Source organism: Numenius arquata, chromosome 11 (genome assembly GCF_964106895.1).
Source record: "Numenius arquata chromosome 11, bNumArq3.hap1.1, whole genome shotgun sequence".
NCBI lineage: Eukaryota > Metazoa > Chordata > Aves > Charadriiformes > Scolopacidae > Numenius > Numenius arquata.
Genome location: NC_133586.1, coordinates 4,127,999 through 4,144,517, shown reverse-complemented (window position 1 = coordinate 4,144,517; position 16,519 = coordinate 4,127,999). Strand labels below are relative to the sequence as shown.

Genomic DNA, 16,519 nt, shown 5'->3' with positions numbered 1-16,519 from the left:
CAGCCCCCAGCCACCCTGTTCTTCTAGGATCTACACAGCACCCCCCAGACGACACTTAACACTAGAAATAAAACAAGGGAACGTTACTCCACCTGGCACTTGCCATGTACACAGAGGTCGGTCTCATAAGGCCCACACGGAGTACCATCGAGGACTCTGTCTGTCACCAGCACGGGGGAATCCTTCCCCAGCGGAGAGCAGAAGAGCTCACATGGCTTATCTGGAAAGAGAAATACAAAAGTAAATGCTTTTAGGAACAGCACAAACAGGAGGTTTTGAGGCAACGGTGATAGAGTCTCTGCATGGACGGATTTGGAAAGGTATCTGTTGACATTCTCATCACTGAAGGAGCATGATCCTTTCAATTTAGGCCTGTCATTTCCCCACTTTATAATTTCAACATTCAATATTCAAAGGGTTACCTTGATGAGATTGGTCTTTTAAGACACAGAAAACCATTTAGTCGGTACATTTCTACGTACCTGTTTGTGAACAGAACATGTTTGTTACAGGGAACATTCAGTAGCCTGATATGAATGACCAAGTCACTGTGCGAGTGTTTTAGACAAAATTCAGGCCAGTGATTTAAGAAGAACAAGTTCTCCGGTCCATTTCTACTCTTGATGGACTGACTTTACATCAGTTTGCCAGTAAGAACAGTTGTATACATAAATTTAAAGTACTCTTGCATAAATATTACCTACTATTTCCTTAAACTGATATTTGTGGTCCTATAAACATTTCTGTCAGCAAATTACGCTGCTAGAATATCTAGAGAAAGAACCCTCAAATTAATTTGAAATACATCAGTAGAGAAAAGTTGAATTTTTCACCCATGTTAATGGAAATTGTTATATTATATATTTACACCTTTGGAAAAAGGTGTAAAGGCTTTGGAAAAGCTACTATTGTGTTTAGCTAGAGAAGGAACCCCTCCCCAATCTACAAAAAAATGAGTAAAGAACTGATAGCTCTGTATTTTCTGGTAAGAAGGCTAAAAGAACAGCAGGGCAGCACCAAGAACAACTAATTGTAGCTAGTGATTCAGATGTAGCTAAGGGGAATATACTGTAGCCTTCTCACCAACCAACGGGACTCCTGCAGATGAAGTCAAGACAGGTTGAGAAGTTGCAGTGAAAGAACAGCAAGGTCGTGCAGAGGAAGATGAAAAAACTTACCATCGATGATGACAGCTGTCAGGAGGCTTTTTTTCTTGTTGGTGTATCTGTCGTGGGCCTGGCACTGTTGGTCCCTGAAGCTTGGCACACCTTTAGGGCAGGGTAAGTTCTCACACACGGTGTGCTCCACGCTGGCTCCCCGGCAATTCTTGCCACCTGGTCCCGGGCTATCACAGGAAAGACAAACCAGGGTGAGCAGGAAGAGCACAGCTACTCACAGGCACACCTTCACCTAAGTTTTCCTGTCCGAGGCAGCTCTTGACATCGCAGGAAGGATCCTTCCTCTCAGATGTTGCTTGCTGAAGGTCCAGCCCTGCTGTTGGTAGTCCTGACAGAAAATTATTCAAGCTATTGGCTTATCATAACGGCTGCTCTGGAGTACTTCAGAAGCATGTTCTTTTGTTGTAACCCATACGCAGATCAATAAATAGGGGCTGCCTACACAGTGCACACCTCAGATAAGTGGTAATGCTATTCACCTGTGGGCACTAAGCAGCCTTCTTAGAAGATACAGAGTGTTTAACTGTTTGTATTCTGGTCACAAACCAAGGGATGTGACTAATTTTACTCTACTGACCTAAATTTCTTCATTGATTCCAACAGCAATTCATTGCTGTCCTAACCTATTTTCAGATGGAGCAGGCAAATGACTGAGAAAGAATGGAGAGAATGTGTGTGTGTGCACGCATTTGTGTGTACCAACAGTTTCAGACCAGGACTTGAAGTAAAGCAGTCCCAAACTTTGGGTTCTGCCGTGACATCAGGCCTGAGCTCTGATTAACTTTTTCTGTGAACTGGGACGAGTTTCTTTACTGATGGTGACTTGTGAGGGTTGGTCTTTGGAAGGTACACTAAGCGTGACACCTAAAGTCTAAGTATTATCTATATTTGCACAGTCAGGCAGTTCAGAAGAAAATTTGTAGTTCCATCGCAGACACCAAAGTTAAGTATTTATATTCTTAACGGGGAACCTAGGGGCACCATGGTGATATCACTGTGCCCTGGATCACACCAAATACCCAAAGCAGAGGCAGGCAACCCTGAACATTTCACCTTTCTCTTCCTACCATTTGCTTTGTCCCCTGCCTCAAACACTCTTAATGGGGACACAGCAAACGTCTCTTCAGCACACATCCTCTAAGGTTCTGTTTTCAGGAGTTTGAAACTAAAATGGCATAGAATTAGCTATAACCTGTACTGGAAGTAGAGTGTCCAGAAACAAATCAGTGCATCTGATAATCTCCATCCATGAAAAACATGCAGGAAAGGCCACTAATCCAACATCAGGATTAAGCACCTGCAAAACCTATTTGTTCTTATTTATGATTCCCCAGAGAAGAAGGAAAGCTCAAACTCTGAACAATAGCCTATATTTTCTTTGCAAAACAAAAAAAAAACACAAAAAAAACCAAGTAAGCAAAAAGCTTAGCCATCCTAACAGATAATGTCTTTAGCTACTTGCTGATACTCTTCTGAATTTGTCACATACCTATCTCCACAGCTGTAATCAGCAAAGAGGGATACGTTCTTACTTTTCTTTAACAGATGGCCATGAAAAGCAACTCCAGCCAAATTCCGGCTTCTAGCAGTATGGCATTTCATTCCAAAAGCCTCTTCCCCCCTCCCTCCCAGAAGAGCAATGAACATCAGGTTGTATCACTCAGCTAATTAGAAAGCAAGGCCCTCATTGTATATCATGTAGTTGGTCCTAGCAAGAGCTGCCCTGTTCATTTGCACGCTGGCTATAGGACTGGGTCTTTGATTTCTTAGCTGTGATGGACTTGATGAATTCAGCATTCCGTGGAAGAGAAACAGTTGATTCTGCATAGAAGAGCTTTATGCCAAATTTCAGCCTTGATCAATTTTTACAGTAGCTCCATAAATCCCAGAAAGAGTGTTTTGTTTTTTCTAAAATGGAAATGCTGGTCTCTAGTGACACTGTAACATCACAGAGAGTCACCAGAAGAACAGCCTGAACAAAGGCCTGCCTGCACTGCTAACACCTCTTTTCTGCCACGGACACGTGCAAGGCAGCAGATGTGCTGAGACTGACGCAGAAATCTTCTGGGAGGATTGTGTCTGCTGCCGTAGCCTGGATGAGACAGACACTCAGTTCAGATAACTAGAAGTATGATGCAGGCTTCTTCCCACGTGAACCCTGCACTCAAATACACAAACTTTGGTTTCAGCACCGTCTCTCTGGCTACAGCAAAAGAGATGTAGCCATTGAACGTAAGTGACTCTCTACATGTTTGTGTGTACATGCACAGGAAAAAAAACAAACCAAAAAAGAATGCAGTCAGAATACCCAAAGAGTAGCAGAGCACACTCTCAAGAGCAGGGTATCAAGATGATGGCCATGGAATAGGAGACACAGCAGGGCTAATATTTGCTGTGTTCATTAGCAGTTGCCTTGCCTTATAATCTTAAGATGTCATTAACTTGTGAGGGGCTTTCTGTGAGTTTGCCAATGCAGACTGGAAACAAGCAGCTCTCACTGTCGGTAATAATGGTTACTGGCAATAATAAAGTAATAGCCACATCCATTAGGAGAGGGACTTCCTGAGCACCCACCACTCCCGGGTAGTGGGAATTACAGGAACATAGTGCCTTTTGACCTGCACTCCTCCGCTTGGCTCTTCAGCAGCCTGACCTGTCTTCCCTTTCTAATTAAGGAGCAAAATGAACTGCCTCCTTATAGTGTCCCCCAAAATCAAAGAGTGGGATGCACTCATCTCATCAGCCACAAAACAACAGAGCATCCTACAGATCTGGGGGATGTTTTTACTCCCAGTAATTCACCACAAAACTATATACCAAAAAAGATGTTCTCACCTCAGCTTCCATCTGTCCAACAGCATCAGGCTTTACTTGGTAATATGTTACTGCTTTCTACTAGACTAACTCTAGTAAAACACTAGTAGAATATAGAGCATCTATTCCAAGGGGTTCAGGAACAAGTAGATAAACAGACATGGACAGGCAGTCAGAGGCATGGACAAGACATAGCTCCGCCCTTACTGTTTGGGTAGGGAATGCAGAATTACTGACAGTAATCTTTTACTTAACTGACCCCTGTAACAGTATTTTGGTATTACAGGCCTCTTGGCACATTTAAATGGGATACTGAAGGTTTTCATTATGTAAAATGAAGAAAAACGACAGTCAGTCTCTCTGGTCTCCCACAAAGAGTTACCTAGCACTTGGTCATATGCCTTTCTTTTCCTGCTTCACTTCATGTTTGAGGCTTCATCCCTGTGTCCCTTCCATCTCTCCAAATACTGAGGCCAAGACTCTGGGCATCGTCTCCATCAGATTCTGCAAAAGAATCTGCAGGCAAAGATCCCTGCATTCCCAGGTCCCAAAACCTGTATAATATGGGCTCTAGCACTGCCTGTGATTTCCAATAACTAGTATCATTCAAGCCCACCCAGACGCACGCCTGAAATGGTGACTGTGCCAGATCTCCTGGTAGACAACTTCACAGCCACCTTGCACTGTAGTTGTGCCAAGAGAATCCACCCACTAATTGAACTGAAGAAATCAAAGCTCATTTATACTACTGTGACCTTTTTACATGACAAGAGGGGACTGGAGAAGGGGTGGAGATCCCATTTTGATGTTCTGTTTAAGCCAGTGGTTTTCTCTCTATAATCCAAAGCCTAGACAAGAACACAAGGCAGTACAACCCGAAAGTCTGCATGTGCAAACTGGCTCACGACCCGCTGCCTTACAACCATTTGGAGGCAACACATGCAAATACTCCCAGAAATTACAGAGACGAAAACCCAAATCAAACAGTGAAGCAACTGGTTTAAAAATACTGATAGTCCCACAGGCTCGAAAGTCAGCTGGCAGGAGTAGAAATTCCAGTTTAAAAAAAAATCCCAAGACCAAATATATATAAAATAAAAGATAAATCCCTTAGCCAATATTTTTGGACAGTGAATAAACCAGCTGCAGAAGAAGTGGGCTGATGCCAGGAATTTGAAGCAAAAGAAGATCACGTGTGTATCCCCAGCCAAGAATGTATATGAGCAAGAGAATTTTAAAATCAGTGTGCAATCTTGGAGGGAGCATTTCCTGTAATTTAAAGAACGATGATGAATGGATTTAGGTTTGGTCAGCGCTGTGGTTAAAGAGACTTTTTTGTAGCTGACAGCAAAGAAACCAGCTCAGTCCCTTGTTCAGGAAGATGAGCTGGTAAAAACCAAGCCTGGACATTATAGACACGCAACTGCAGTTCAGCGTTATTTAAGGAGACAAATAAACAAAAATATCCCTTTCACATGAATACAGCTCAGCAGCCGCCAGCATGTGCCTATCCATCATCAAGGCATGTCTTGAAAGTGACTACTTTGCTAGCCAGAATTTCAGCCCCTATTTAAAAAGAAAAGTTTCCTGCACTTTGCGGAGAAAACCTTAAAATATGAATAAAGTTAGAGATACACAACTTGGAGGGCTGCTCTCAAGGTTGCGAGCACCCTTGTTCATCTCAGAAGTTATAATGCACACACACAGGAGTGGTCAGTTAAATGGCCACCATGGTAACCTGTTCAGGCCCCCCATGAGAAAAAAAAGCTTCCAGATGTGCCTCAATTGACCTGAGGGATGAAGGATGGCACACGGGAGATAACATCACTTACATTTCTTCCTGAATCAGAAAAAAATCCAAGCCAAGCAGAGAGGACAGGCTTATTTGTAGTCATTGTGCAGGAGCTAAACAGCACCCACTGCACTCTGTGTGCGGGAAAACTTCCTTTTCATATGGAGCCCACCCTGACGTACAGAATATCTCAAGGTGCTTTACCAACACAGCTCTCTGACACTATGACAACTGTCTGCCACTCTATTGCTTCCCAAGCCCAGAGCCAGCACCCGCTGCAAAACTAAGCTCTAAGACATATTGGCTCAATGTAGATCCAGATCAACATGTCCTCATTCACTGCATTGCTGGAGAGGAAACACAGCATCATTTTTTCTGCCAAACTACACGTCTTTAATTCAATTGTATCTATGTTTGAATAATTGCAATGGGTCACTTCCAATGGTAATGCTTCAAGCCACTTCCACAGAACCTACCAAGTCACGCCAGGATTTTGACCTGGTCCTTGACGCTTATGAACAAGAAATCTCTCATGTCCTCCACACAGCTCCGCTGCCCGTTTCTTCCCTGCACTCTTGCAGCAAGGATCGTCTAGGTGCTACATGCAAAAAGAAACCAGCATGATGTGAAGACTTACGGGGGATTGTCGCATTTCCGTTGTCTGAATCGCACTCCCGTGCCACAGGTCCGGCTGCACATGCTCCACTGGCTCCACATGCTCCAGTCTCCATCAACGTGCTCAGGGATGGGAGTTTTACTGACACACTCCCCAGCTCGGCACCACTGAAATGCAATCGTGTTAGCACAGGCCGGAAAGAAGCCCTGATCTTGCAAACATTCCTGCACAGGTGGACTTAAATGAATGTCTGAGAGATTACAACAAGCCCAAGTTTAAGCCTCTAGACATTCAAGGCTTCAGTGAGAAGGAGGTGGGAGGAAAAGAAAGGGAGAAGGTAAGACACAGAAATTTAAGTGTCACCCTCAATGAACCCCTGAAGGGAGTTCTGTCATTAAAAAAAATAATCACAGAACTGAGCCCCTTGCTTTATAAAGCAGATAATTACCTAAGGGCTAAGACTTAAAGCCACGCTCTGCACAGAAACCAAGTCCAAGAAATTATATCCCAAAGCAATGCCTTCATCAGCAGTATTCCCAGTATGTACAAAATAATTGAGGTATTTTGGACCTAACTTGGCTAAAGCCCCAAACAACCTTTGATTCTATTAGGTTGCGCTGGCTCCTGACCAAGCAGCAAACCTGGCGTGTTCTCCTGCTCTGTCCAGTATACGATACAGTAAGCACTGCTAAGCAGTCTTATGAAAGAATCACCAGGACTCCTGTTGTTAGAAAAACATATTTCTAAAAATCTTCTGTCTCAGTTTCCTTGTCATGTTTTCCAGGACCCAGCTTTTCTTGTCATGGTTTATCTTTATTTGCAAGCAAAGAAGTGGTCTTTAACCTTTGGTGGTCTCTAAACTTTTTAATTTTACCCTTTCTTACCTCCCCAGCCATACAACATACAAACAAAAAATATTAGAATCCAAACCCAGTAAGTAGGGGGCTGGCAGTTACCAAACCAGACAAGTTCCTTTGAAGCCTAGGAAGTTATCAGCCACACTTGGGACAATTACCCACGTGCATTTATGAACCACATCCCCACCTATCACAGTCCATCTCAGAGGTTAAACATGTTCACTGAAGACACCTTCTGTCAGCACAGCAGAGCAGCCAGGAGGCAGCAGCTGAGCCTCAGTAACTCCCCCTCGCAGTAAATCCCACTGGAATGGTGATTTTTACTGGAGGGAAATCCACTAATCTGAGAGTACATTTTGTGTTTCTTGTAACAATTTTCTACATCAATCTGGATTCTGGAAAGCCCATATATGCCTTAGTCATCTAAGTATATAGATAGAGTACAGCAAATGAGACTTCAAAAATAACTGAATATCACCGAATTTGAGCTTAACACATTCTGAGCTACTTTTAGAAACTACGAAGTTTTAAAATAGCCTCTTTTCTTTCCCCATCTTTCTCCACTCCCCAAATGTCAGCCTAAATGCTCTCCACGCTTTCTACTTCAAATATAGACAAGACAACTACCATCTTAGCTTACGCTGAAAAACACCTCACTTATGAAACACCACTGGCAGCAACGAGCAGGAGTGACAGGAGTGAGCTATATCTAACGTGACTCGCAGGGGACTCGGGCTGTGCAGAGTGAAGCATGGGGTTTTCCTGCAGTGTTTGACCACAAGAACTTGACTACTGAGGTCTCCAGAGGCTACTGAACTACACGTAACATAGAATCAGAAAGACTTAACCCAATCCAGCTGTTAATTGAGCAGTTTCTGTAACAGAATCAGTATAAAATACGGGTTTATGGTAAATACTGAACATCTTGGAAACATTATTCCACGGACAACGCTGGAAAAAACAAAGTGACTGCTACTGAGCATTTTGATTACCTTGTCTGCGCCACATTCAGTGCCATCCAGAGGGGGGTCCAACTTTGTTTTACAGGATGTATCTCCTTCCACCAGGCACCAGAGCCCAGCACACATCAAATGCTGTAATCACAAAGCAATGAGGTACAGTTATTACTTTTGGAGATGTCATCTATCATTATGGGATACACTGCAAAGCTCAGGCAGTCTTTCTCAAGTGAATCCAGAGGCATCTAGTTGGCTTGGGAGCAGTTATTTTTTAAGGATAGATTGGTATTAACTGGTGGGGTTAGAAACGTAAAAGAGATTGATGGATACCACTGTCAGGAACAAAACCTACCAAAAAAAAAAATGCATTATTTAAACAGATTTCTTTCCACAACAATAAAACCAGTCCATTAAAAAAGATGCTTTGGAACCATGACACATGCTTAGATGTCCAAACTGCTTAATTACTTCTGTTTTTTGAAAAGATACTCAAGTAACACAGTCAGCCCTGTTGGACCTGGTGGTTGCTATAATCAGCCAGCAATGCCCCTTGGGAGAAGATGATCTTAAGATGGAATGAGAAAGAGGAAAGGATTTCATGGTGTGCCAAGCAGCAGAGGAGGAGCTTGGTGACAGGCAGGGGCAAAGTCAATAAAGGTTTGGTGGTGAGAAGTAACTGCTAGAGACCAGTGTGCTAGAGAGGGTGAAAAGTGAGATGTGAGGGCAAGAGCAGCAAGAGGTACAGCACATCTCGCTACCAGACTTGAAACACATTCTGGGTATCATTACTCAACATTGCTGCTCTGCTCGGCCCAAGTGTGTTGCAGGGATATTAATGCTGACCACACTTGCGTGATCTGTCAGATCAATAACATTTTCAGAATTTGAGAAAAAGAACCAGGAAAAGGGGCCTTACATCGTTAACATTTTCCACAGCATCCACCGTGCTTTGCATTCCATGAAAGTGGATGATTTCAATACAGTGCTACAGATTTGAGTACCAAAAAAAAAAAAAAGAAGAGCTACATTTCTTTCCACTATTGTTCACATTTCAATGTAATGGTAAAAAGATGAGAAGCCTGACTCTACTGCCAGCTGGTCTTGTCAAGATTTATTGCACCTCATTAAATAGTTGAGTCAACACACTTCAACCTTATGGTTCTTTCACAATGTAATGTAAGAGACTGTGGGTGCATGTGTGTTTTGTGTACATGCATGTTGGTATGTCTATATAAATTAGATCTGTACGGCAGAGGGTGCAGATGAGATAAATCCCAATACGAAGAGTGATGATGTAGAATATACTGAAACAGAATAGTTATCGCAGCAGTATCTGCATCCTGTTTTATTTCTACATTTCTTTCTGGAAAGAGGATTTTGCACTATTTAAACCAGAAGAACACTCACAAAAACTAGAAGCAGACGGCATAATACAGCAACATCTGTATCAACCACAACACAGAAAGTCATCGTCAAACAAACAAACAACAGCAAATACACCAGGGAAGCCTAAGTCAATGAATTTTCAAGACATTTTCCCCAAACTAATAGAGCATATGGGAAAATATCAGACTTCAGTAATTTTGACTAAATGACTGTGACTAATTAGTGGTTTACCCACAGCTCTGAAAGCACTTAAGCACCAATTAGCCATAAGGACATCAAATACTGTTTTACAGATAGGTATACTCAGGCACGAAGAATTGACAAGCCAGAGATTTCAAAGCTTACTGAGAAATCAATTGTTCCACACCACAACTCCCAGATTCTCAAAACCCCACTTGCCCTGGAGAGGACTAAAATCAAAAAGTAAATCAATTAACTGCCCACAAGTGTCACAGAAAGAACACTAATCTGGGCAATAAACCATTTAAACTGAAAAAGCTTTTCCCCAAAATGCTTGTTTTGAGAGGATGCATTTTTTCCTAGTTGTAAAGCTACAGCACCCTTGCATCTGGTTTAACTCACTGGGATCTAAAGGTGATGATTCTTCACATTAAGACTACACATAGGAATGATTAAAAGGGATTCAAAACCAGTTAAGCTACATTAAAAGCATGTCACAGACCTAAGAAGAAGGTATCATAAGAGGTTCTAGCCACAGTGGCAGAACACACTACATGTAGCTACAGGACACAATTAAATACAGTCTTTGAACACGACAGACTTGCTAAACTCTTAACAGTTTCTTTGCCATTACAAATAATTGTATTAATGACTTATAAATGTTGTCACTGTTAAGCCAAGGTCAGGAATTAATTGAAAATATGGACTGTCTCTTCTTGATGATTGTGGACAGTGATCTTGTGAAAGCACTACCAGCAACGCCTCCTTTCAAACTGCGGTTGGGGAACACTAATACATAAAACGAAGGGGAGCTCGAGAGATGAAGGGTGGAGATGGCATGTATTTTCACTTTTCTAGGCTTCAGCCCCTCTCTTACACATAACCACAAAGCTTCAGAGCAGATTGTGACGAGAAACCTTTCATCCTGATCTCTTGAATGACCCAGAGAGAAATTTTGGCCCATGGTTCCAGAAGGAAACCCTCTGCTTCTGCTTTCTGTCAGAAAGACATCCTGGCTGAAGATGTAACGTAATTCACTACATCCCTAAAGAAGTTGTTTTAGACACATATAAGCACCCTTGCTAAATATCTGTGCATTTTGCAACGCCAGTATTTTTTAAGCTTCAGCTTCAAGTCCCTCGATTGTAAGCTGCATGTACGTTAGCCAGGGTTAAATTCCCATCTTTGATGTAAAACCGGGAGGAAGACGGAAGGAAACAGAAATTCATAAAAATGAAGCAGCTTTTTGTAAAACTTGGTTGCCAACCAGAATTCCTCCATAGCCCACAAGAACTTGGAAGGTGCTAAACCCAGCTAATAGGCCCAGGTAAGAGCTGTGGCCTGGGGGAAGCAATGGGCACAGACAACCTCAAACCGGTGTGGCTGTACCAGCAGAGCCACAGAACTGAGCCCACCCTACGGATACAGCGGGTGCAAATATTCACATACACGTGTGTATGTGTATATGTATGTATATATTTGTGAATATATATACATGTATACACACATGCACACACACATATATTTATAGGGAGATAAATAAAGGAAAAATCTCTCTTAGCAACACCAACCTTTCTGAAATTCCCCATCTCTCAGGTATGGAAAACATAGGATTTTTATAGTATCCCTGTGTTTGATTCCGAACACTAAATGCAAAGCATATTTCAGGAAACAGTTACAGAAAAATCTGGTAACTGCGCTTCAGCTCTGTGTTCTAGTGCCATACCACTACAAAGCTCCAACACTCGTTAGCGCAGTCCCCTCTATTTAATACAGCATTCAGATACCCCAGCAAAGATTAAACCATCAGCTTTAGGATTGTATGTTCCCAAGATGTTTTATCATGTTAATAGATCATTTCAAAAGAGATCATATATCCTCCTCAGCTACAACAGAAACCCAAACAAAAATCCCTATTAAACAGTCCTATAGCTAACCAGTCACAGTGACTGACTTTTTAAAAGTTAAATAGCCAGCTTTGTGGGGAAATATCAAAGTGAGAAATGGCAGGACTTGAAAGGAAGTTGCTTGTATATAAGTGGCAGTTCAGAGCTTACGCTGATATAGAAGAAGCCATCAAAAGAGCTGTATTGCTGCTAATTGTAATTCAGCAACCAGCTTTTAGAAGGCAGGTCTCTGCCTGCAAAGTCTTCCCTACAGCAGTGAAAAATTGCCAGTTAGGATTTTCCAATGATAGATATTTTTCACTGGAGAAATACTGATTTGTTGAAACTGTCCGTGGGGAAAGGTCATCTTTGGATCAGCTCCCAGCTTGAAATATTTCCAAGAGCAAAATAAAGTAAGTGAGATGTTTTTTGAAAAGCAGTATTTCAATAAAAAATTAAATTTTCTTTTTTTTAATTGAAATGCTTGTTCAACTGAAAACTTAAGGAATTTAAACAGGCAGAAAGTAAAATTTAAAAATTGAAATAATACCAGAATTTTTATAAAGGTGCAAATTTTAGACTCTAAAACTCCTGGAAGACAGGAAAACTTGTCTGCACATCTGTTAGAAACCAGTCCTGAGAGGGGTCACAGGCCGGAAACTCTGAAGCTGGGAGAGATCTGCTCGGCAGGTGAACGACGCTTCCGATTACAGGTATTACAATGGCATCTATTTGAGAAAGGGGCCTTACTGTGCCAGGTGTTTTCTCCTGCTCAAAGAACTTGCAATTGAAACAGACTCCTGGGAGCCAGGAGAGAAAGGAAGCTTTATCCCTCTGTTACAGGTGGGAAGATGAGGAACAGAAAGGGATTAAATGTCTTGCTGAAAGTCTGCTGGGAAACAAAGAAAAATGCTGCTGAGAGCTCTGGAGTCCTCTGCTCAGTGTCACAGCCACAGGCTCACGCTGCCTGCTCTGGCTGAACCTCAGGGCAAAACCAGAAACGACTCCTGGGATACTCCCAGGAACATGCCTGGCTGTGGGCCTTCCCACCTTTCACAGCTTTTCATACTTTGTCACAACACATACTGTTTCTGAAGACGGTGTTTACCTTACGTGTAACTCCATCCCACACGTGTGCCAGCACAGACTCGCAGCACAGGAAGCGCTACGACCACTCACACGCGGCTCTAGGGAAGTAATCTATTTTAAGTTCTTTAACTCAGGGCTGCAGCTGGAAATGAGAAGAAGCCAGAATTAATTCAGCCAGCTCTTTGCCCACAGGCGGTAAGTCTAGAGTCTGCTAGTTTCTGGGTTAGCTATTGCATCACCAACGTTACTAAAATCAGCATGATTCTGCCCGGTGACCTCATATGGTCTCAGTGAGAAGAAAGGGCTCCCAATACTGCCCTGTCTCAAAGACCCAGATTATTACCTACAGGGTGGAACTTCCAAATCTCCAAAGCATAAAGATAATACAATGAATAAAGATGTCCTTCCCCCATCAGGGAACAACTCTACAGAAACTAGTTCTTTCCCTACACACTTAGTCCCTCACCTCGGATTCATCCAAAAAAAGAAACACTTATTTCTTCTGAGAATGAATTTGTTCCTGCTGCCTTTTGCCCGCTGGAAAGAGGAACCTCTTATTTCCAGCAGCAGAATTAAACCACCATGAAACCAATTTTGCTGTCAAAATGAGGGGGTTATGAAGACAGACTTAGATTAAATATCCTTAAGGAAGAGGAGGAAGACACCACATAACACGCAGGCATGCTTATAAACAGGCTGGCTTTCAATGAAGTATCACATCTCTTTTCTTTTGCCAAGGTTTTGGCTTGGCATATAGCTAACTGTGAGAGCAAACATGCTTATAAACATAATGCTTATTAACACCTATTAAGTATAATAAACACACAATTTACACAGGCTTTCCTGTTCAAAACACTATGTGTATGTTCTCAAAGCCTCACAGCATGCTTCTGAGGAGGAATTATTTTACACAACAAGGTGAGAAAAAACAACGCCCCAATTTCTGCACTGTCGCTGCCTTTAATTTTGGGTGCATAAACAGCCAACAATCTACAATGGATCACAAGGGAGGCGAGAACTATTGTTTGCCACTGATATTAGATGGAGCTTCTCGCTGTTGAAAACCAGATGAAAAGCGCTCAAAATCAGAATCCTGTGGCATTGGAAGGCACTTTTGCAGAGGAGCCATGTGCTATCCCAGACAAGGTGACTGTGAAGCCTGGATACATGTAACGGTGCCAGCTGCTGACCTTTCTCTAGAGCTGATATTCCAAGGAACAAGTGGTAGGTCCAACAGTGGAAGTATCTGTCCTTCTGTCCAAATGACAGATTGGATCCAAAAGTCAAGGGAAGGCTTGGTAAAGAATGACAAGGACTATCCTAGAATATTCAGGCAATGGTCAATATCCACTAACTTCTCATTTTAACAAAACCGTGGAACAATCCCACAAACTCATAAGGTGTAATTTTATCCATTAATGACAAAGTAGAATGGATCTCTTTACTGTTGAACAGACAGTATTATAAAAAACTAACCATATAATCTTCTTAGATGCAACTAGAAAAGATTTCTTAAAAACATTTCCCTACTATCACTACCTGGTGATCACCTTGTTTCTTCAGAACACACAGATGGACCGTATGGCTTTTTTTTTTTTTAACGGATGGCTTTTTGGATGGACCACTAACATGCCTGCTTAGAGCCAACAAACAAATTTAGAGTTCATTCCCCTTTAGTTTTTCCACTTTATTAACTCAATGAATGGCCTCTTCACCAAAACTTGTGTGAGTGGAAAGTCACCGACATCAGACACAAGTGTATAAAATCAACAAGATTGTTTTAACTCTTGAGGAAATGGCCCTTGACAGTTAAAGAACTCTTAAGGAAATGGTCCTTGAGAGTTAACTGCTTTCCGGTGCTACTCTTTTCCTTGTAGAACAGTATAAAAAATTCACCATAGTCATTTCCGAGATTTGTTAATGTTCTGTATCAGAGAAAACAAAACAAACTGAACCCAGCAAACATCAAGTGTGTCCCGCTGGGTTTGGGTCTCTGAGCAAGACGGCTTGGTATGCATCACTCCAACTACCAACACATGGATCCTATAGGAAATGTACCCATATATATATGAAGTGGTACCAAGAGCTTTTGTGATCTACAGTTAAAACATAAGAATGTTTCCCTTTTGTCTTTCAGGGAGAAAGACAAAATCTCTGTCAGCTTCCAAAACACTAACTTACCATGACACACTGCTCACCGCAGACAGATTTGGATGTCTAAGGTCTGAAAGAAATTAACTGGTTATAATCTTCAGTCAAACAACCTTTCTCACAGCAGACGAAAGCCAAAGGACTAGAAAAATCCAGAGTTCTCATGTTTTGACAATGTTAGCAAAAGGAAAACCAGGCTCTTCAAGAGCTGCCCAAAACACACTTCCAGACAGGAAGATGAGCCCTGACCTCTCTAGAGCGGATGCAGCAGCGATCTTTTGCCAAGTGTGCCATCACCTCTCATAGTACAACTGCTCCTAGGGCTCCTCGAATGGCTCTGCGGGACAGATATAAGAGAAAGAGAAACATAAACATTCTTCTTTTGAGAAGGGTTTGGCCTACTGCAAGCTCTTCACCCTTTCCTGTGAGGAAGTTAAACTGGAATTATTTTTATACTGGAAATGTGCAATGCAGTATCTGGAAATTGTTCCAATCTGGGGGTGATACAAGAAACCAGTACTTTGAGAAGTGAATATTGGTTTGAGATGCCTGATTGGAAATACTTCAAGGAGGACAACCTTTCAAAGCTGGTAGAAGCTCAGGGCTTCTGGAAAACCAGGCAGCTTCCCAGAGACTCAAAGTCAGATGCTAAAAAATGGACACGTTCAAACCCATTACTTCATTTGAAAATTTAGGCCGTGATTGAACCTCCTGAACGTGCACCAGGATCAAAGAAAAACTAACAAAAGCAGCAATGGCAGGGACACTGCACAGAAATGCAAATATGAGGGGCTAGTAATGAAGCTGGTCGCAAGGAGCTCAATAAAGCAGAAAGGATCCTGCCAGAAGAGCAATGGAAGACTCCCAGGCTGCCAGAACAGGCACAAGTGAGCAGAAATACTTTTTTTTTTTTTTTTTTAACTGTACATTGGGAAGCAGACAATGAAACAGAAAATCACTGTCTCTAGTTTTAGCAATTTCTGGTGCTCTCAAGACAAACTAAATGCCTTCTTCCCTGTCTGAAGTATTTCTTTGCAAAGCACCAGTTCTATTTAGTCTTTTCATATACCTGGAATTAAAGTAATAGTCAGAAGAAAGAGATTGGAAAGATAGTATTAATGGGACCACAAACCAATTTAATGGCAAAGCAGCCTCACTAAATACTAATCTTTTCAGTGCCTATAGGGCATTCACAAAACTAGCTCCTGTGGGTCTATGATTCATAGACACATAGAAATCCAGGTAAAAAAGATAAGCTTTATCCACCTTCCTACCAACACAGAATTCTTTCTTGCTCTACGTGCTCTTCAGTTTTGCTGAGCCCAATTTTCAGCGTCTTAAATGAGAGAATTCCACCGTACATCTTACAGCAGCTGAAGAGATCATGGACTTATCTTGATGTGGTGAAACCTTGTACCACATGTGGTACAAGGCACTGGAACAGAGTCACTCCTTTGAATTAAATGTTAGAAATTTTGTACTTTGACTTATTACCAATTTCTACCTCAGTATGCTCAAAAGAGTTGTAGCTAATCACCTGTGTCACAACCAGAGCAGCTGTACGAACATGGTATTGTACATGCCATGTGTTAAGTGTTGTTCTGAGGTTCA

The 16,519-nt window shown here is 42.0% G+C and overlaps 1 protein-coding gene across 1 annotated transcript in view; it reads right to left on the bottom strand.

Moving 5' to 3' along the window:
* Nucleotides 1-16,519, bottom strand: part of ADAMTS17 (ADAM metallopeptidase with thrombospondin type 1 motif 17) — a 185,713-nt gene that overhangs the window by 67,853 nt on the left and 101,341 nt on the right. Inside the window, exons 11-14 of the mRNA XM_074155909.1 lie at nt 8,250-8,351; nt 6,422-6,567; nt 1,179-1,345; nt 93-220 (exon numbers count right to left, since the gene is read on the bottom strand). Coding sequence (XP_074012010.1) covers nt 93-220; nt 1,179-1,345; nt 6,422-6,567; nt 8,250-8,351 — 543 coding nt within the window. The remainder of the gene's footprint in view (nt 1-92; nt 221-1,178; nt 1,346-6,421; nt 6,568-8,249; nt 8,352-16,519) is intronic.